Source organism: Entelurus aequoreus, linkage group LG19 (genome assembly GCF_033978785.1).
Source record: "Entelurus aequoreus isolate RoL-2023_Sb linkage group LG19, RoL_Eaeq_v1.1, whole genome shotgun sequence".
Lineage (NCBI taxonomy): Eukaryota > Metazoa > Chordata > Actinopteri > Syngnathiformes > Syngnathidae > Entelurus > Entelurus aequoreus.
Genome location: NC_084749.1, coordinates 24,851,752 through 24,876,090, shown reverse-complemented (window position 1 = coordinate 24,876,090; position 24,339 = coordinate 24,851,752). Strand labels below are relative to the sequence as shown.

At 38.2% G+C, this 24,339-nt stretch overlaps 1 protein-coding gene across 1 annotated transcript in view; it reads left to right on the top strand.

Annotated features, from left to right (window-relative positions):
• The first annotated feature begins 15,405 nt into the window (after positions 1-15,405).
• Positions 15,406-24,339, top strand: part of mylk4b (myosin light chain kinase family, member 4b) — an 87,960-nt gene continuing 79,026 nt past the window's right edge. Inside the window, exon 1 of the mRNA XM_062028148.1 lies at positions 15,406-15,675. Within this exon, the coding sequence (XP_061884132.1) occupies positions 15,611-15,675 (65 nt within the window). The 5' untranslated portion in view covers positions 15,406-15,610. The remainder of the gene's footprint in view (positions 15,676-24,339) is intronic.

The window sequence follows — 24,339 nt, the reverse complement described above, 5'->3', positions numbered from 1 at the left end:
AGTAGCTGGCAGCCATGCAGTCAATTAAAGAGACAACCACAGGTAATGACTTGTTCACATAGGTAAATGCGTGTTTGGACATGTTAGGACTGAAATGGGACAAGCTGGCAGGTGTGACAACAGATGGTTGTCCAAATCTGACGGGGAAAAATGTTGGACTTTTAAAGAGGATGCAGGATGAACTTTTAATTAACCCTGTGCAGAAATTTACATTTTTGCATTGTATTATACATCAGGAAGTGTAGTGTAAGACAGTGTTAAAAATAAAACCATCAAAAGCAATCTGCTTTTGTATAAAGTTAGGTTAAATGAAAGTATTATTATTATTAATTATTATTATTATTATTATTTATCTTACGGTTTATCAAAAATAGTATTGAGCAAAATTTAATTGAAATATTGTCGATGTGGCCCTCCAGCAGTGCTCGGGTTGCTCATGCGGCCCCCGGTAAAAATTAATTGCCCACCCCCGATCTAGGGACTTCTGCAGGGTGTGTGTCAGGTTCCAACTTTCGCAGCCATACAGGAGGACAGACTCCACAGTGGCGTAGAATAGGCTCAGATTTACAGTATGTGTCGGGGGAGATTCGAGTACCACACTCTTGACATAACAGGGACGGCGTGGCGAAGTTGGTAGAGTGGCTGTGTCAGCAATCGGAGTGTTGCTGGTTACTGGGGTTCAATCCCCACCTTCTACCATCCTAGTCACGTCCGTTGTGTCCTTGGGCAAGACACTTCACCCTTGCTCCTGATGGCTGTTGGTTAGCGCCTTGCATGGCAGCTCCCACCATCAGTGTGTGAATGTGTGTGTGAATGTGGAAATACTGTCAAAGCGCTTTGAGTACCTTGAAGGTAGAAAAGCGCTATACAAGTATAACCCATTTATAATGTATTTATTTAACATTCAGGGCCCTCCACGCTAGCACTTTCCTGACCTTAAGGTCCTGTTCTGTGGAGTTCATCCAGAAACCCTAGTATTTAAAGTCATTAAACTTCTTGCAGAGCGTTGCCATCTGATGTTGTAATTGGTGGGTGGTCCAGGTGGAAGTTATAGGTGATTACCTCAATCTTCTTTACATTCAGTCTGAGGCCAACCTTAGCACATTCCACCTCCACTCTGTTTAGGAGTTCCTGTGCCTGCCCGGGCTACAGCAGGGTTTCTTGTTAGCCTGAAATGCATCATAAATCGTCCTGGTTATTTATAAAGTTAAATGTGCACTCTTTTTTTTACCATTTGCTATCTTTGGGGTTACTTCCTTCTGGAGCATCAGCTGTGTTTCTACTATACACATGGAGGAGAACAGGAGCTGAGCTCATTCACGTATGACTATCATCAGTAGATAATAATAATAATCACTTCACAACCCCTATTGACCTGCAGGAGTTAGGGCAGAGGAGCACAGAAAGTGAGAGGGGAGAGGCCTCTACTGGAAAGATGAGTAGAAGAATAATGATACATTTAAATAAAAATTAAAACAATTTTTTTTTTAAATGGCTTATCGATAAGCCATTTGTTTTATTTATTTCTGGGTGGATCACGTTGACTATTGGTCCTCCTAATTGTCAATCATTCTGGTGATGTTACGTAAGGACATATATATATATATATATATATATATATATATATATATATATATATATATATATATATATGTATATGTATATATATATATATATATATATATATATATATATACTACCGTTCAAAAGTTTGGGGTCACCCAAACAATTTTGTGGAATAGCCTTCATTTCTAAGAACAAGAATAGACTGTCGAGTTTCAGATGAAAGTTCTCTTTTTCTGGCCATTTTGAGCGTTTAATTGACCCCACAAATGTGATGCTCCAGAAACTCAATCTGCTCAAAGGAAGGTCAGTTTTGTAGCTTCTGTAACGAGCTAAACTTTTTTCAGATGTGTGAACATGATTGCACAAGGGTTTTCTAATCATCAATTAGCCTTCTTAGCCAACGAGCAAACACATTGTACCATTAGAACACTGGAGTGATAGTTGCTGGAAATGGGCCTCTATACACCTATGTAGCGAGAATAGTCATTTACCACATTAGCAATGTATAGAGTGTATTTTTTTTAAGTTAAGACTAGTTTAAAGTGATCTTCATTGAAAACTACAGTGCTTTTCCTTAAAAATAAGGACATTTCAATGTGACCTGAAACTTTTGAACGGTAGTGTATATATATATATATATATATATATATATATATATATATATATATATATATATATATATATATATATATATATATATATATATATATATATATATATATATATATATATATATATATATATATATATATATATATATGTTACTGGTGATGTTACGTAAGGACATATATGTATATATATGTATATATATATATATATATATATATATATATATATATATATATATATATATATATATATGTATATATATATATATATATATATATATATATATATATATATATATATATATATATATATATATATATATATATGTATATATATATTCACCATGTGATTGGCAGCAGTTAACGGGTTATGTTTAAAAGCTCATACCAGCATTCTTTTCACAACTGTAGCACACAAAAAAGCACATCTAATAAAAAAAACATTATTATGGTCTTACCTTTCTTGCTGGACAGCCTTTGCGTGTGTACCACGCCGTTTGAAAAGAACGGGTCTTCTGTCCCAAAGTCAAAAGCAAACCTTTTAGCTCCGGCGTTGGTATACCTTTAATTACTACCTCCTCCTTCGATTGAAAGTCCAGTTTAGAAAACTGTTTTATTTTACATATGTAATCCTCCATGTTTTTAATAAAAGTCCAGGCTGGAGGAAATAAACAATCGCTTGCAAACTTTATTTTTTTTGTTTTTTTTTCTTCTGCGGCCGAAGAATGATCTCTGGGATCACTACCACCCTCTACCACCAGGAGGCCGGATTACTGCGAGCCTCAACCAGTACGTCTTTTGCAGCAGATTTATGAATGCTCAGCACAAGAAATACGTTACACACATACAGTTTTTGACAAAATACACTGTACATTATATACCTCAGCTAACTAAACTATGCCATAGTTTAGTTAGCTGATATAATTCATATAGCAATACAGTCTCACTGCACAGCAGCTCAGCAGTTAGCCGAGTCATTGTGCACAATCCATGTTGAGGCACAAATCAGTGACGTGCCTCATCTGGCTGCTGATCACCGCACCGTCTCTTCTCAGTATTTGAACGGCAAATGTGAAAATAAAAATAAAAATAATCTAAAACTGGTGAAGTTAAATGGAAAATAACTTTAGTATAATCACTGGATAAATATAAACAATTTAATTATAATTTTTTTTCTTTTTACATTTTTTTCCTTCCCTCTAGTGACGGCACGCCACTGATTATATATATATACATATATATATATATATATATATATATATATATATATATATATATATATATATATATATATACATATATATATATATATATATATATATATATATATATATATATATATATATATATATATGTCCTTACGTAACATCACCGAATGATTGACAATTAGGAGGACCAATAGTCAACATGATCCACAACATCCTCTAGTATACCTTTAAGTCTTTCATATATATATATATATATTTATATATTTTTATATATATATATATATATATATATATATATATATATATATATATATATATATATATATATATATACACAGGTATATACAGTATATATATATATATATATATATACAGTATATATATATATATATATACAGTATATATATATATATATATATATGCAAAATGGCGGCGCATGAGAATGCTGCAGCTCACTAATGCTCTTGGGAGTGTAGAGCGATTTGGCAAAAAACACCCGTAATTTCTGTCAATTTCATGGCTGGCTCAAAGCGTGAACACTCTGTGATCACATATGACTGACAGACAATTCTGGATGTGGATGGATCGGGTCGTTATAGACTGAAAGATGCATGTACGGTGGACATCCTCGCTAGCATGGGAATAGTTCGTGGGCTACATCGAGCGGCCTTTGTAGCAGCGGAGTCAAGTGCTAGCGGTGACCGCTAATGGAGACGACATAGGCGGTGCGAGCGGAAGCAGAAGCGGGGATGCCGAGCTGGGCTAACAACAAAGAGAAAAGCTAACCAAAGAAACGTGGAGTCTCCGGGTAAGAAGCCATTTAAACTAAAACTAGCCGGCGTCAGGCTGGATAATCCCTGCACACATAGCAATTCTCTTAGAATAAAACACAACTCACATAATGTTTTTTCGTTTGTGACCGTGTCAGAGGCAGACATACATTGTACTGAGGTAGCTAACTATGATGCGTTCAGTATATCGCAACATCAAGCAAACAATCTGAATATCCCCGTCGTATCAATTCCTAGATATGGTCGAAACTATTTAAAGTGCAATACGCATAATAAACGCAACATTATTAATATTGCTACTTCGGATAATTTCAACAAACAATCCTCAAAACAGACCACTATCTATAATATGGGCTTTTTAAACATAAGATCATTATCTTCCAAAACGTTATTAGTTAATGAAGTCATTAGAGACAACAAACTTGACGTCGTTGGTCTCGCCGAGACCTGGCTCAAACCAGACAATTTTTTGCGCTAAATGAAGCATCTCCTCCTGGCTATACCAATACACATGTTGCCAGACCTCTTAAAAGGGGAGGGGGTGTCGCACTAATATACAATGAAAACTATAATCTTACACCTAACCTAAATAATAAATATAACTCGTTTGAGGTGCTCACTTTGAGGTTTGTCACACCGCTGCCTCTCCACCTGGCTGTTATCTACCGCACCCCTGGGCCCTATTCGGACTTCATCAGTGAATTCTCAGAGTTTGTTGCCGATCTAGTGACGCACGCCGACAATATAATCATAATGGGGGACTTTAATATCCATATGAATACCCCATCGGACCCTCCATGCGTGGCGCTCCAGACTATAATTGATAGCTGTGGTCTTACACAAATAATAAATGAACCCACGCATCGCAACGGTAATACGATAGATCTAGTGCTTGTCAGGGGTGTCACCACCTCTAAAGTTACGATACTCCCGTACACTAAAGTAATGTCCGACCATTACCTTATAAAATTCGAAGTTCTGACTCATTGTCAACAAACTAATAATAATAATAATAACTACTATAGCAGCCGCAACATTAATGCTGCCACAACGACGACTCTTACTGACCTACTGCCTTCGGTAATGGCACCATTCCCAAATTATGTGGGCTCTATTGATAACCTCACTAACAACTTTAATGACGCCCTGCGCGACACCATTGATATTGTAGCACCGCTAAAGCTAAAAAAGGGCCCCTAAAAGGCGTACCCCATGGTTTACAGAAGAAACTAAAGCCCAGAAATTATCATGTAGAAAGCTGGAACGCAAATGGCGTGCGACTAAACTTGAGGTTTTCCATCAAGCATGGTGTGATAGTTTAATAACTTATAAACGCATGCTTACCTCAGCTAAAGCTAAATATTACTCAAATCTCATCCACCTCAACAAAAATTATCCTAAATTTCTGTTTAGTACGGTAGCATCGCTAACCCAACAAGGGACTTCTCCCAGTAGCTCCACCCACTCAGCAGATGACTTTATGAATTTCTTTAATAAGAAAATTTAAGTCATTAGAAAAGAGATTAAAGACAATGCATCTCAGCTACAACTGGGTTCTATTAACACAAATACGACTGTATATACAACGGACACTGCCCTCCAAAATAGTTTCTCTCTCTTTGATTAAATAACATTGGAGGAATTGTCAAAATGTGTAAATGGGACAAAACAAACAACATGTTTACTTGACCCAATTCCTGGGAAACTTATCAAGGAGCTTTTTGTATTATTAGGTCCATCAGTATTAAATATTATAAACTTATCACTTTCCTCTGGCACTGTTCCCCTAGCATTCAAAAAAGCGGTTATTCATCCTCTACTCAAAAGACCTAACCTCGATCCTGATCTCCTGGTAAACTACCGGCCGGTGTCCCACCTTCCGTTTATCTCGAAAATCCTCGAAAAAATTGTAGCACAGCAGCTAAATGAACACTTAGCGTCTAACAATCTCTGTGAACCTTTTCAATCCGGTTTCAGGGCAAATCACTCTACGGAGACAGCCCTCGCAAAAATGACTAATGATCTATTGCTAACGATGGATTCTGATGCTTCATCTATGTTGCTGCTTCTTGATCTTAGCGCCGCTTTCGATACTGTTGATCATAATATTTTATTAGAGCGTATCAAAACGCGTATTTGGATGACAGACTTAGCCTTGTCTTGGTTTAACTCTTATCTTACTGACAGGATGCAGTGTGTCTCCCATAACAATGTGACCTCGGACTATGTTAAGGTAACGTGCGGAGTTCCCCAGGGTTCGGTTCTTGGCCCTGCACTCTTTAGTATTTACATGCTGCCGCTAGGTGACATCATATGCAAATACGGTGTTAGCTTTCACTGTTATGCTGATGACACCCAACTCTACAAGCCCCTAAAACTGACCAACACGCCGGATTGTAGTCAGCTGGAGGCGTGTCTTAATGAAATTAAACAATGGATGTCCGCTAACTTTTTGCAACTCAACGCTAAGAAAACGGAAATGCTGATTATCGGTCCTGCTCAACACCGACATCTATTTAAAAATACCACCTTAACATTTGACAACCAAACAATTAAACAAGGTGACTCTGTAAAGAATCTGGGTATTATCTTCGACCCAACTCTCTCGTTTGAGTCGCACATTAAGAGTGTTACTAAAACGGCCTTCTTTCATCTCCGTAATATCGCTAAAATTCGTCCCATTTTGTCCACAAGCGATGCTGAGATCATTATCCATGCGTTCGTTACATCTCGTCTCGATTACTGTAACGTTTTATTTTCGGGCCTCCCTATGTCTAGCATTAAAAGATTACAGATGGTACAAAATGCGGCTGCTAGACTTTTGACAAAAACAAGAAAGTTTGATCATATTACGCCTATACTGGCTCACTTGCACTGGCTTCCTGTGCACCTAAGATGCGACTTTAAGGTTTTAATACTTACGTATAAAATACTACACAGTCAAGCTCCTGCCTATCTTGCCGATTGTATTGTACCATATGTCCCGGCAAGAAATCTGCGTTCGAAGAGCTTATTAGTGATTCCCAGAGCCCAAAAAAAGTCTGCGGGCTATAGAGCGTTTTCTATTCGGGCTCCAATACTATGGAATGCCCTCCCGGTAAAAGTTAGAGATGCTACCTCAGTAGAAGCATTTAAGTCTCATCTTAAAACTCATTTGTATACTCTAGCCTTTAAATAGACTCCCTGTTTAGACCAGTTGATCTGCCGTTTCTTTTCTTTTCTTTTCTTTTCTACTCTGCTTCAAACCCGGGGTGGACCGCTAGCCTGTTCATCAGATGGGGACATCTCTACGCTGCTGACCCGTCTCCACTCGGGATGGTTCCTGCTGGCCCCACTATGGACTGGACTTTCGCTGATGTGTTGGACTTTCACAATATTATGTCAGACCCACTCGACATCCATTGCTTTCGGTCTCCCCTAGAGGGGGGGGGGGGGGGGTTACCCACATATGCGGTCCTCTCCAAGGTTTCTCATAGTCATTCACATTGACGTCCCACTGGGGTGAGTTTTCCTAGCCCGTATGTGGGCTCTGTACCGAGGATGTCGTTGTGGCTTGTACAGCCCTTTGAGACACTTGTGATTTAGGGCTATATAAATAAACATTGATTGATTGAATATATACAGTATATATATATATATATATATATATATATATATATATATATATATATATATATATATATATATATATATATATATATATATATAATTTATATATATATGAATGAAAGACTTAATATGTATATATATATATATATATATATATATATATATATATATATATATATATATATATATATTTATATATATATATATATATATATATATATATATATATATATATATATATATATATATATATATATATAGAAAAACCCAGACACCATGTAAAGTCTGTAAACACAATGTCACTGTGCAAACCCATGTTTGTTGTTGTACTGAACCCAGATTGAAAATAAACCGACTGAAATAATAATAATAACTAATAATTTCTAAGTCTTTGTTAGCCGTTTGTGAAGTTTTGTGCTCATGCGCTATGTTCGCTCGCATCCTCTGCATCTCCTGGGGGCTAAGCCCCCCCTGTCCTTAAAAGCTAGTGACGCCCCTGGGTGAGGGTCACCACTTTGTGAGCAAATGTGTGAGCAAATTGTGGAACACTGAAAGAACAACATTTCTCACGAGCTATTGCAAGGAATTTAGGGATTTCACCATCTACGCTCCGTAATATCATCAAAAAGTTAAGAGAATCTGGAGAAATCACTGCATGCGTGAGCGTTGATATTACGGATCTTCGATCCTTCAGGCGGTATTGCATCAAAAACCGACATCAGTGTGTAAAGGATATCACCACATGGGCTCAGGAAAATTTCAGAAAATCACTGTCAGTAACTACAGTTTGTCGCTACATCTGTAAGTGCAAGTTAAAACTCTACTATGCAAAGCAAAAGCCATTTATCAACAACACCCAGAAACTCTGCCGGCTTCGCTGGGCCCGAGCTCATCTATGATGGATTGATGGAAAGTGGAAAAGTTTTCTGTGGTCTGACTAGTCCACATTTTAAATAGTTTTTGGAAACTGTGAACGTCGTATCCTCCGGAACAAAGAGGAAAATAACTGTCCGGATTGTTATAGGTGCAAATTTCAAAAGCCAGCATCTGTGATGGTATGGGGGTGTATTAATGCCCGAGGCATCTGTAACTTACACATCTGTGAAGGCACCATTAATGCTGAAAGGTACAGTTTGTACATACAGGTTTTGGAGCATCATAGTTGCCATCCAAGCAAGGTCTTTTTCATGGACGCCCCTGCTTATTTCAGCTAGACAATGCCAAGCTACGAGTTATAACAGTGTGGCTTCATAATAAAATAGTTTGGGTACTAGACTGGCCTGACTGTATCCAGACCTGTCTCCCATTGAAAATTTGTGGCGCAATATGAAGCGTAAAATATCACAACGGAGACTGTTGAACAACTTAAGGGGGAAAAGAATTTCACCTGAAAAGCTTAAAAAAATTGGTCTCCTCAGTTCCCAAACATTAACTGAGTGTTGTTAAAAGGAAAGGCCATGTAACAGTGGTAAAAATGCCCCTGTGCCAACTTTTTTGCAATGTGTTGCTGCCATTAAATTCCAAATTAATGATTATTTGCAAAAAGAAAGGACGTTTCTCAGTTTGAACATTAAATATCTTTTCTTTGCACTCTATTCAATTGAATATAAATTCAAAAGGATTTGCAAATCATTGTATTCTGTTTTTATCTACGATTAACACAACGTGCCAACTTCACTGGTTTTGGGTTTTGTAGTTGTCATTGAAATAAGTGAACAATTTGGAATTGATCCCCGACTGACTGATTTCTTACCTGTTTTGACAAAGATGACTCCTCTTTTTCAGTTTCACAAGCCCATCTTTGTCTCCCAACAAATTGGGAGACATTGACCCTTCCTGGTGCACCAATATGTTAAATGGTTCGAAAATACATGTAGGCCCTTGGGCACGAGCTGACGTATTTTGGTATTGTGGAAAACACAGATTGTACATTAGAATCCCCACGTCAGCTGTTGGGCTTTGTGCTATGATTAGACTAGTGACCCCACTGAGCCTAGTGGTCACCAAATTGACACCCATTGGAACTCCTGTATCCGCGACCTCTTTGACATCCCGCAGACGCCGCCATATCGTATCCCGGAGTAGTATAACAGGCTTCTTTGATTTGATGAATAACCCTGATGGTAATATATTTAAGCTAGAATTCACCAACTCAAGTTTTTCATATATATATATATATATATATATATATATATATATATATATATATATATATATATATATATATATATATATATATATATATATATATATATATATATATATATATATATATATATATATATATATATATATATATATATAGGGCAGCACGGTGGCAGAGGGGTTAGTGCGTCTGCCTCACAATACGAAGGTCCTGAGTAGTCGTGAGTTCAATCCCGGCCTCGGGATCTTTCTGTGTGGAGTTTGCATGTTCTCCCCGTGACTGCGTGGGTTCCCTCCGGGTACTCCGGCTTCCTCCCACCTCCAAAGACATGCACCTGGGGATAGGTTGATTGGCAACACTAAATTGGCCGTAGTGTGTGAATGTGAGTGTGAATGTTGTCTGTCTATCTGTGTTGGCCCTGTGATGAGGTGGCGACTTGTCCAGGGTGTATCCCGCCTTCCGCCCGATTGTAGCTGAGATGGGCTCCAGCGCCCCCCGCGACCCCGAAGGGAATAAGCGGTAGAAATGGATGGATGGATATATATATGTATGTATGTATGTATGTATATATATATGTATGTATGAAATACTTGACTTTCAGTGAATTTTAGCTATATATATATATATATATATATATATATATATATATATATATATATATATATATATATATATATATATATATATATATATATATATATATATGTATATATATATATATATATATTTATTTTATTATACATATAAATAAAATAAATACTTGAATTTCAGTGTTCTAGAGGCTATCCAGTAGATGGCATTATTGTCCTGTTTAAAGAGTGTCACAACATTGCTATTTACGGCAGACAAACTGCTTTACGGTAGACTAAACGTGACTGCTGTTGTTGTGTGTTGTTACTGCGCTGGGAGGACGTTAATGAAACTGCCTAACAATAAACCCACATAAGAAACCAAGAACTCACCCTCGATCATTCTACAGTTATGACGTCATTGGGCAGGCAAACTGTTCATATTGTGGGAAAGCGGACATGAGAACAGGCTGTCCCGACTCAGGTCCGCATTGAACTGGAGGGGGCGTGGCCTCCAGCTCTGGCTGAATATCGGGAGTTTGTCGGGAGAAAATTTCTGCCGGTAGGTTATCGGGAGAGGCGCTGAATACCGGGAGTCTCCCGGTAAAAACGGGAGGGTTGGCAAGTATGATCTTATCTTCTGGTGCCCTGCCGCTAAGGAGCTTCTTAACTATCTCGGGGACATCAGCCCCAGAAATAGGAGAGCCCGCCACAGAGTCCACAGGTACTGCTTCCTCATTAGAAGACGAGTAGGTGGGATTGAGGAGGTCTTTGAAGTAATCCTCCCACCGATCCACAACATCCCTAGTTGAGGTCAGCAGCACACTGTCCCTACCATACACGGTGTTGACTTCCCCCTCACAAGGCATGACCTGTAATAAAAATTAGTTTAACTTTGGGTACTATTAAAATAACCTAACTAACCCTTCATTGGTCATCACCAATATGTCATTGCTTAATATACAGTATATTCAGAAAATGTGTTATGCAAAAAAAATGTACTCCGTGTTTATACATTCATTCTCAATGTATTTACTTATTATTTGTATTTGTCTTTGCTTGAATGTCTTAACTTTTTCTAACTTATTGACTATGAGCAAATGATTTTTATAATGTCTACTACTTTAATTAAATTAGATAATTATGTGTTTTACCTTTATCTTGTGGGGCATGGCTCATGTGGCAGAGTAGTTTCCCCCCGACCTGAAGTTTGCGGGTTCGATCCTCAGCCCCCGTGTTACCATTTTGAAATATTCTTAAGAGTGAACAAATTTCAAATGACAAAATTTAAGTTTCAAACTTTATGGCATGAACGAGTGATTAGTAGTAAATATGAAGAAGGAGCAACATTTAATAAATGTTGCATCCTACACAAATGTATTTGTGTGACGTTCCTCAATTTATGGCTGCCGCAATTAAATCATACAATACCATTGTGCTATACTGAAGATTATACATGAAGTGTTGCAAATAAAAATGAGTGGCTTGTTTCTGTTGAGCAACTATTTTTAAAAGAAAATATACTATTGTGTGAATTATGTGAATCATTGTCTGTGGATTTATAATCTGAGTAATCAAAGTCTTCTTCTGATTGACACATTTTATTGTGTGCAAAACATCACAAGGGAATAATCCCCCGTCAAGGCAACAATGAGCCGATCACAGAGTGTAGCAGTTGGCTTGGCTCAGGGCATTTGTGTTGTAATATGAGATGTAGGGTTAAAAAGGAACTGAGTGGGAATGGAATTAATTATCCTGCTATAGCTTGTCAGTTGTAGATTTCCAGAGGACCACTAAAACAAACATTAAACCTATACAAAATAACATTGTCCATTCAATAATGATGACTTTGTTAGATTTTAACTCATACACACAATTACTACCCACACTGAGACTCTCTCCCTGAAACATAAGGATTATGTTGGAAATCTGGGGGCAATACCCCAGCAGGCACAAGACATTGAAAACTTATTGAATTAGGTCCTGAGCAATTCAAACATAATGTTGAAACAACATGCTTTTTGACGATATTTAATCAATGTTGGGTTTTGACATTATTTTAACCTTTAAATTGGGTCATTTCCCAACCAACAACGTGGATCCAATGTTGGACATCAACGTTATTTAAATTTATAACAGTTTTTGCAAAGTTGTTTCGACGTCAATTTTGAAGGACATGTACGTATAATTAACCTTGCCTGCTTTAATGGAATTTAAAAGCCCCATTAAGTCAATAACATCTGGAGCTTTTTACCACCTAAAAACATTGGCAAAAATCAAAGGAATATTGTTGTTACGACGCACACGCAGCCTGTTTCTCCCTCTTCTGCGGGAGCACTCAGCGGCTCCACTGTGAGCGCATCCAGACACGCCCCCACACGCGCTGCGCAGACCGCACCCACACGCCGCCGCAACCGGAGGCAATCTTCAATCAGCACACCTGGCAGTGATTACAGACGACAGGATAAAGAAACTCGCCGCTGACTACTCCTCGTCGGAACGTAGCCCTGTTCGCAGTAAGCTTCACGTCTCTGACTTCCCACCAGTATTATCTCCCGTAGCTTGTTTCTTTGTGTCCCGGTCTGATCATCTTCGTCTCCCATTTCTTCCACAGTCCCGTGTCTCAGCTTCTGCTGCCTTTTCCCCTGGACCCAGATTGCCCTCCTGATCCACCGACGCCCTGCCTGGACTTTGGACGCACTCTCCTGCACCATGACCCCTTTTGGACCCCGGACTTCCTTGCCTCTTCCCTCTGGATTTGGATGCCCTCATTCAACATGCTTGACAACACCCCTTACGGTATCTTCATATGTTAATCCCAGCACATAGTTCACATTCAAACACATTGAAGCATAACACCCTACATAATCATCAATCTCTCAATAAATATATATATTGAGTTGTACTTCCGCTGTTGTGCCGTCTCCTTCCCCCCGTCTAAGACATAACAATTGTCTTGTAAATCAGACTTAGAAAAATTAATCTTCGCCTTTGTCTCCAGCAGGTTAGACTACTGTAATGGCCCTCTCAATTTCCTCGTGTACGAATCGTTGTTTATAAATAAACGTGCCTTGCTAATTGCTAATCGTGCTAAATAAATGTCAAATTGGTTAATAATTCTGCTTGTAACCTGTCGAACCAGACATAAGCTGTGTCTCAATTCTCCCGCTGCATCATTTGCAGTGTGCATCTATGGGGTACTGATGTCATCGTGGTGCGTGAAGGCTGTCCCAATTTTAAAAAATTCAAAGTGTCCTTCGAATCTGTCCAACTGATGTGTCCTTTTCTCCCATTAGCAGAAAGGTTGCATCTGTCTGCACTTTGCGTCCTTTCATATCCCAAAATCCTTTGCACGCTCAACTCGTAAAATCATTTTCGAGAAAGAGCAGCTTAAACATGTAAGTATACCTTTATTTATTAATTTAAAACAGCTGAAAGCATGTCAACATGTCAAGCTGGGATGTCAGTAGTGATATAAATTTGTGTTAAAATACAAGACCTCTACTATCGTAATGTTGAGCGACCTCCGTGCTCGTTACCCCTCTCTTTACCCCGAGGGAGAGCCGTATATCTGGCCATTACAGACAGCTTGGTGCCCGGAGCTTTTTTTCAACATTTAAAAGTAAAGCCTGACATCTTTTATTTTCCTTTTTAGACTGCAATATGTTGACTAAGATATGTTCGAATAATGTGTGGCTGGAATAATGAAGTATTGTAAATGTGTGCATCAATGCTGTTTTTGTGTGTACATTTGCATGTTATTTGAACATTTTTACTTTTATTAATGATTATTGTGATCTTGCGTTTAACTTGTCTGTTTTTGTGTTGCTGTGCAGAATAATCAAGGAGGAGGACTTGGACAACAATAGAGCAAAAATAAATGACACAAAGAATGGATATACCAGTTTGGATGCTCATTAAAAAAATTTAAATACATTATTGCTTCTTCTCGTGAGAGAGTTAATTCCAGTCCACATGTGAATGTCCAAATAAGGCTCCTTATTATATTATGGGCTCAAACGCTATTTACTTAAACCTGGTGGTTCGCTTTCTCCAAGTTGAATATAAAGATTCAGCATTTGTAGAACATAATATTAGTTAATTAATTCACTTCAAAGGTAAAGAACCAAGAGAACACAAAAAAACGATTTGACATTCTTCTCTTCAGTTTGTCATTATTCAACATCGCGTGACTGGGCATCAGATACGTTGACGTAAATCTAAAGGCGGGGACAACAAACGTAAACAGGAAGTGTCCCATAGGCTAGACAGTCACATTTCATATCGGTCTAACCGCTGCTGGAGGACTCTCGCCGGGACCCACACTTAGTCCACGGTATGGGTTGGGCCTTAGGATTGAGACACAGCTACAGTGATTCATATGTACTGTATAATTTTTTCATAATTCGTACATGCTTACATTGTGTACGTCTGCACTTCTGCAAGTAAACATGGAATAAGTAAAATTGTTTTCATAATCTACTAAGGTCATCCATGGATTTTACTGCTATTTTGGTTGTTCTTCCATTTTTTTTTTAGATTGGATCAGAGAGTCCGAAGAAGCCGTCACAGTGATGATAAGTGATTGTCAAAAGTGTGAAACTGAACTGTAAACACATTGAGAACTGAAAAACCAAAGCCATTCGCTAATTTCAGCCTTAAGTAAGCACTCCTGCCAACCGCCCATTATCTCACCCACTCTCTCTGGCTTTCATCTCTCACCTCTTGCAGAGACACTGACATTCCACACACTCTATTATAACAAGCCACATTCCCTGGAACACTTTATCTGCTCTGTGCCTGCCTATGGTTCCTGATTCCCTGAGGACACTAACCCCACCCCTCCTCCTCGGCCCACACCTGCCACCCTGTCCTCTCATCCGCCAAACACACACCCCTTCTCCTCCCCCGTCCTTTTCCCTAGACATCTGTGGCTCCCACTGCAGAGTGTCACAAGCAGCTAGACTTTTTCCTCGGATCTGTCTAATAGACACACTGGATGAATTAGCCTACAGCGACTTGGTGTAAGTATTGTGTTAGAGTAAACGCAAGATCCAAAAGAAAGCCTATTTAAAGCTTGAGAAGAAAACGGAGGAGGGTCTCCATTACACCCATGAGAGACATGGGAGGAAATGAGAAGAAGATTCTGGTGATAGCCAATGTGCCCAGTTACGAAAGGTGAGTCCTGTCCAGGAAAATATATAGTTGTACAGGGTAGTTGCGATGTGGAATATTTTCACTGTAATTGTATTTGTTTTGCTTGGAATTTACAGATATGTAATGCAAACTTACAAAGGCATGATGATCATATTTTGAATTCTAACACCCTCTTGCCAGAGATATCAGTTACATGCATTGCAAAGTGCAACTTGTCAAGTCATTCAGCATACTTTTTATCATTTTATTAAATAGCTCTGCTAATCAAGAAAGTGTTCCTTTTTTCATGTTTTTAAAATCACTTTTTTTTTATAACTCGAAATAGAAAACTTGAAAAAAACTAAAACATTATTTCACAAACATCGATAACACTAAATACATAGTACAAAGCAGAGTGCTACTCTGTCTGCTGCTCCCAAAAATAAGATCTTGGCTTTGTTCTTGGCGAAATGGGAAAGCACTCTGAGTGAAAGTTCTACAGTTACACTGTCTTACAGAGTTGCGACAGTGTGAAGGACTGGAGCGGCTGTGGTTACTGAAAATGTCAGTTGGCGCAAAAATTAGCGTGTGCAAGTGTCTATCTGTATATACTGTACATGTGCACACAAGTTTATGCGACTTAAAGTTACCATGCATTTGCTCACAACTCAATTTTGGGGTTTGCAAGGGTTTGGTAACACTTTGGCTACATGGTAAAGAGAACAGCCTTGGCCCAACTATTTGCCGTGAATAGCTTTGAGCGCAATGCTGATAATATCTATACTTGGCTTTGGCTATGATAAGGCCGAATTAAGAAGGCCATCTCATTAGAAAACTGATAACAAGTTAAGGCGTTCAGTCAGGATTTGGTTTCACTATCAAGCAGGCAATGTAATTTTTCTGTCTATTAATTTGAAGATTCAATCGTTTTGTCCGGGCGTTTGTAGAAGAAATCACTTCCTCTAATGCCTGGCTGTGTTGTGTTGTACATTTTTTTCTCACTTCTGACTGACACCATACAGTTGGATGATGATGCTGTGTTCTATTCTACAATCCACACACACACACACACTCACACACACACACACACACACACACACACACACACACACACACACACACACACACACACACACACACACACACACACACACACACACACACACAAGCTTAAACACCTACCCCACATTCCTATGGTTTATAGGCTTTGATAGCTGTTTCCATGCAACTTTTAAACCTGGACAACCGAGGCCTTGGGGAGAACACTCCCTGCAGTCCTACCAAAACACCCACTTACTCACCCTATCCAGGACTTAGACCCTGTGTCCTGAGTCTTTTCTTGTACCCTCCTCGCATGTAAAAACCCCTTGAGAGTCAAGTCTTTGATTAGTTACCAATGTTTACATAAGTGCGGATCCTATACTGTACATGGGAATGGAAATAATTCTCCTGCCTTTAAAAAAGAAATTATTTGTGCAAATTTTAAATTGAAGAATTTGGTGGTACTGCTCTGGTACATTTCATATTTTCAATACCATATTTTCCGTCTTGATGCTCCTGAAAAATAATTAATGACGTTTGCCACTTTGTAGACAGCTGCATGTATAGAAACCGTGAGAACAAAGTAAATGCAATCTCATATCTGTCAAGAGTTTCACAAGATTCTGTTGCAATATAATCCAATTAGGAAAAATACATTACATGTATCAGACCAATTATTACACTATTATTACACCAATATAAATGTGTCTTGATATAAAACCAGTAGAACCCCTGTTCTTCTCTCTGCAACTAGACTGCTACATCTTGGGAGACAGTGACACTCAAAGTATGTTGCTTACTGTATATCCAGTGAACTCCTTAATCTTCTTTTAGTTACTGTGCCTGCAGAAAACCCAGTTTTACAAATATATGCTATTTAGTGCTCTTATAGCGATGCCAATATATTCTACATCACTTTAATCCAGAATGCAAAGAGGTTAGAACTTGTGTCAAATATAACTTTTAAGTCCTCCATCATTTGCAATATCAACCAACTCCTCTTCTTCTTGAAGGTGATTGTTTCTACAAAATAAATTTCTGAATCGGCTCTCATAACTCAATATCTCTAGCCAGCAATCTGTAGAAAGCCATCTACCTTCTTGAAGAGTCTTGTGCTCTGCCTTCATTTCCTCACACAGATGCTCGAACAAGCGTGAGTTTTGGGCATGTTGTTTGATGTGGTTGATAACTCACATGATCACATCTTTTCTTACAGCTTCACCAAAATGTCACTGCAAATGTCATTAACAGCAGGCAAGATGAGCCGAGTCGCCTATTATGAAGGGCTTCTTAGCTTTAGCAATGAGGTCAGTCACTAAGAATGATATTTCAATAGAACCATTAGTTGAAGTGGTGTTCCTCAATAATTGCTTGTCCTGCATGTTCACATTTTTTTCGTACAAAAATATTGTAACGGCTTGTCTTTTATTGCTTGGTCTTGATGTGGCCAAGGGGTTTTAAGGGTTTCATGGCTTTATTAGCAAGTTTAGCACAGTATAATTTACAGAGCAAGGGGTGATAAGTAGAAACCGTCATTTGACTGACTGATCTGATATTTTCTTTTAAAAAAACAGTTTTCTGTTTCTTGGCACTCTGAGACCCTTCTGTTGTCCCATCGTTGGCCCCTTCTCTCCTTTCAAAACAGATCTCCAGTGACGTTTGTTTTTGGCTCATGTTTTAACTTACCTAGCAGCACATAATGATCAAAAAAGCTCAATACTAAATGTAGTGTGACAGCTTGAAGAATGGATTTTTCAAAATAAGATACCCGCTAGACAAATAAATATATGGATATGATTTTTATGTATTATGTGGCCCTGGGCCATAGACTAAGGGTTGGGTACCTCTTGCTTTAAAGGGCTCATTGTGATATTTGTACATTGGACATTTGTGTGATCTTACCCTGATTTTCACTTAAATGGGCTGTTTGCAACTTGGTCTGAGTTAAATGATTTAAGTCAAAAAATAAAAACAACAAAACTTACCAGTAGTGGTTTAGAACACTGGTTTTTAATCTATTAATTGTTCACAATTACTTATCACATTGAATAAAAATGCTTGTTGGCCCAAGAAAAAAGGATAACATTCAATGGCTGTCACTTGCGGTTGGCTCGTGCACGCACACATGCCCTTAGAGTGCACACACACACACACACGCACACACACACAGTCTCACACACACTCACACACAGACACACACACACACACAAACACACACACACACACACACACACACACACACACACACACACACACACACACACACACACACACACACACACACACACACACACACACACACACACACAAACAATCATTTAAAAACGGATGCTTTGGTTGCTGCATTCCTGTTAAACCGGTGAGCAAAATCATATGCTTTTCCAAACACAGTTTTTATAGCATAACGTTTTATTGTAACTGTTCTATCATGACTAAACAATCCAAAAATAACTCTACTTTACTTTTGTTCTTGGTTTATATATTCAATGATAGCTACAATTCTTAGCTAAACGTTGTCCAATTGCTCTTTCATAACTAGTTTTACCCTCATCTGCAGTTTTGAAAAAATTGAAACCATGTACAATATGTGTTTAGCTTGTAGTGCGCCATTGGTGTACGTTATGAAGCAATTCCACCACTTTTTGCTGTGTTGGATGTATGAATTTTAACGATAAACGGTATGATGATAAACCGCAGTAATATTCCCAACGGTTATTATTTCTGTTAAATTAAACCTGTTGTGCACTCTTAATACAGAGTGAATTATCTATACTGGTAAGAATATTGACAACAGAAACACGAACTCGCGTGACGTCACATAAACTGAAAGTGACATCCAATACCCATATTTTCTTTATCACTAAAAAATACACTAAAACCTCTACGAATTAAAACGAAAACAAAGATGAACACATTTGAACATTAAAAGTAAAATAATATGTCTCTATAAAGTCAGACAAATATTTCATGTTTATTCTGCCACAAAAGTATATTGTGTGTCTATTTTTTATAAAACATTTTTTTTAAATACTACTTGGTTAAAAGCTTTCAATGTGTATATCAGTAAACTTTGAGCACATTCTACAATACCTTAATAATTGTGATGACAGTGACATGAAACTTTCGTGTCGTTACACCCCTAGTTCCATGGCATAACAGCATGAGAGCTGCGAGCCCACACTAGTGCCAACGTTTATCCATGTTCGTTCTAATGTATTTTAATGTTTCTCTTTCATTTATCAACCTAATTGTTGTGATATATTCTCTGGGCATTCAATCGATCACAACTGGACTCTTTGGTTTGTCTTAAAACAGAACTGGGCAAATTAAGGCCCGGGGGCTACATGCTTTTCAATCTGGCCCGCTGGCCATTCCCAAATAATTTTTTTTAATCTTTAAAATGGAAACTGTAGCTGCCAAATGACCGTAAATCTTGAACTATACAAACTATTTCAGTGGTTAGAATATGCACTTTTGCATGATATACTAGTTACTATGGTAATCTAATTAGTTACTATGGTAATCTAAGTCATAGCAGCTCAGACGAGGCACCAAGCAGTATGGGTGGGGAGCGTTTCCACAAAGTGTTTCCAGAGCGGCAAGCCTGAACTGCGGGTGTCAGGGACAGACGCGGAAGGAGATTTTTACAACAAAGTTCTAAAGCTTAATGATATATCAGATATATCAGATTGTAGGTGGGGTTTTTTTACCCTTTGCATTCATATTTTGCTGTGTTTGTTGCGTTTTGCTTGATTGTAAAATATGTTGATCGAGGGGGGGTGTGACGTTCATATATTGTCAATATTCCATGTTTTATCGTTCATAGTTAATATTGTAAACCCCACATTCTTCATTGTCATGTACATTCTGGGTGTCTCATTCAGTAAAAAAAAATTAAATTCTATTCCGTTTTTTTAAGGCGGTCTGTCATAACGTTTTAGCGTTTAACAAGGTTTTATTGTAATTGATTGTAATGGACACTGTGGGAGAGAGGAATAATGTCTTCAGAGAGATAAAAAAGTGGGTTTATTGATTGTAAGTACATTTATTTATATCAGCTCATTATGAGTCAGTTCCTTCCAGAGCATTTGATTAATATTAGTTTTTGGAATCAGCTTTGTTAAGCTGATTGCCTTGTTTGGCATGTTGTACGTGCTGTTTAGTGTTAAGAATACTCTTTGTGTATAAGACATGGTTTTATATCATTTAACAAGGCTTACACCTGTTAAACTGCAAGGAGGTTAGCTATAATTATTTAATATAATTTTAATCAAGAGTAAATTGCTAATTCAGTAATAATATTTGAGTGGGCCCCAGGGCCCACTGTACTGGAAAAGTTGGGTCAAAAGGTTAAGAACCCCTGCTATAGTGTACCAAAAATAAAACCCAGCGCTCAGCGATCCCCTTAGGACCATCTGGGCTTTCAGGAATTTATGCCCATCTCAGTGCCACTTGACACTTTCAGAAGGGGCAAGGGTTTTTAAAAGGTACTCTTCCAAACAACAAAATTATATGTATAGTTTGGATGATGGTGCTTTTCAACAGCTGTTGGCTGAATGGCTTGATGAAAGACATCCTATCAATATTAATCACAAACATCTGAAAGTTTCCCAAACATCCCTTAAAAACAATTAAAAACTTTATTTTTCCTATTTAAAACTAGTATTTAAAAATAAAAAAAAACACATATAAAATACATCACAATGCAACAGAACTTTATATGTTACTACATTTGATTCAGGAAGACCACAACAAACTGATGCGGTTTGGAGTTTTTCATAAAATGAAACAGTGTCATCGTTGTTCTCAGTGACACCAAATATTGATGCTCTACAACATTGGAGAATGCAGGAGATTGGAAAGTGACACGTTACGTCACATATATGTGAATATTAAAGCGCTTGAAATTGTAAAGAAAATTTGAATAAAAAAAATAAAAAAATAAATGTTAATTAATGTTTTTTTAATTAATCAATTACAGTAAAATATATGTGATGCTCATTGTGCGATATGTCATGACATTTTCTAACAACATGGTAAATAACTATAGTGTTTTTGTAATGAGGCTTTTCCTTGGGGCTCCCAAATATGCCTGTGACCAAACCATCGTCTACTATAACAGAGTGGGAGCTTTAAATTTTCTGTGGTGGGACATCAGGACCAGCAAGGCCTTCTATGCTGGCCAAACATAACCAGAAATCATGATCATAATTAAAGATAAAAGAAATTTTTAATTTACTTTCCCTAAATATCTAGTATTTAGGGAATAGTATTCATATTCTCTTCATGTCATATTATGCTCCTTCCAGCGCTGTTGTTTGTAGTTTATAGAGTTATTATCCAATCAGAATTCAGCTTATGTTGCCATGCTGTACCAAATCTGCTCGAGCCTTAAGATTCAGCATCGCGGGCAGTGCACCGGGGACATACAATGATAGACAGTTGCAATAGCCAATCAGATCACGCGTTGTTGTCAGTAAGGCCTTCTAGATAGCCTAAGGCAGATCTATAGTGATGTATGAGCCAGGTAACATAAGAACTCCATTACCCAGCATGCCACAATAGTGGAGATCATGCGCAGTAGTTTTTAATGTAGACATGCCGGTGTGGAGTAACTTTAAGAAGTCAGCCAACACGCCTCGTCTGCATCTTTTACGATTAGACAAGACAACACATATATTTGCAAGGCCATTTTCAAGAAGGATATTTAAAGAGAAACTACATCTTGTAAGAACATCTCGGCCAACCATGAATTTACCATTAATTGATTAATGTGGACCCCGACTTAAACAAGTTGAAAAACTTATTCGGGTGTTACTATTTAGTGGTCAATTGTGTAATGTTTACAGCTGAAACCTTTATTGTGACAGTCTGTTCCTTACTGCTATAACAGGATGTATGGCACTTCACTAACAGGAAGTGGAGGAGATGCCTGTGTTCGACCAAGAAGTAAAATAAATAAAGAGCTCCCGGGCTAAACTGAGAATTAAGAGCTTTCTACGTCCAGTTGTTATCAAGATTAGTTTATAATACTTCTCGTGTATAGCTAATCACAACATGGTGTCAGAGTGAAAGTAATAAGACGACGGACCCGCGAAAAAATACAAAAAAATAAAACTAGTCGAGAAAAAAAAAGAAAAAAAAAAGGCGGGGAAGAAGTCAACAATGGAAGCGTTTGGCGTACCTACCCCGAAGATGGACTGGGATTCATCTAATCTACCAGATGCGTGGCGGAGATTCAAGCAACATGCAGAACTCATGTTCACAGGACCGCTCAAACAGAGAGCAGAAGAGGAAAAATGCAGCTTTCTTTTGCTGTGGATCGGCGACAAAGGACGGGACATCAGCAACACGTGGACACTGACTGAAGATTAAGCTAAGTTGCTAAAAACATACTACGACAGATTGTCAGAATACCTCACCCCGAAAGCAAATCCTATATTTGCAAGATATAAATTCCAGGAGAAGACGCAAGGAAACTGAGTCATTTGAGCACTTTGTGACAAATCTCAAGCTACTAGTTAAAGACTGTAACTACACAGACAGCAACGAGATGGTCAGGGACTGTATAATTTTCGCTACCGACTCGCCCAGAGTACGCGAAAAATTACTCAGCTAGGGGCCGGAGCTCACGCTCGAAAAAACGATCGATATAGCCCGCTCCCATGAGCTATCACAAGTGCAGCTAAAGGCTATGGCTAACGGTAGCCACGAAGTACACGCAATCCACCGCAAACCTGGAAGGCCAAGTTTCATAAAGGGAGCTAGCAGGCACCATGACAGCCCAAAAATGCATGAAAATGCCTGCAGCAAGTGTGGAGGACACCACAATAAATCAACAGAGTGCCCAGCAAAAGGTAAACAATGTTTAAAGGCCTACTGAAATGAATTTTTTTTATTTAAACGGGGATAGCAGATCTATTCTATGTGTCATACTTGATCATTTCGCGATATTGCCATATTTTTGCTGAAAGGATTTAGTATAGAACAACGACGATAAAGATTGCAACTTTTGGTATCTGATAAAAAAAAGGCTTGCACCTACCGGAAGTAGCGTGACGTAGTCAGTTGAACATATACGCAAAGTTCCCTATTGTTTACAATGATGGCCGCATGAAGTGAGAGAGATTCGGACCGAGAAAGCGACAATTTCCCCATTAATTTGAGCGAGGATGAAAGATTTGTGGATGAGTAAAGTGCAAGTGAAGGACTAGTGGGGAGTTGAAGCTATTCAGATAGGGAAGATGCTGTGAGAGCCGGGGGTGACCTGATATTCAGCTGGGAATGACTACAACAGTAAATAAACACAAGACATATATATACTCTATTAGCCACAACACAACCAGGCTTATATTTAATATGCCACAAATTAATCCTGCATAAAAACACCTGCGTGTTTGTTATGCTAGCTCCTAGCTCCTCTGCTAGCTCCTAGCTCCATAGAACACGCCAATACCATTCAAACACCTGATCAACACACACAATCACTCAGCCCAAAAGACCGTTTACCTAACCCAAGGTTCATAAAGCTTATATATTTTTAAAAAGTTACGTACGTGACGCGCACATACGGTCAAGTTATCGAATGTTTAGCAGCCAAGGCTGCATACTCACGGTACCTGATATTCAGCTGGGAATGACTACAACAGTAAATAAACACAAGAC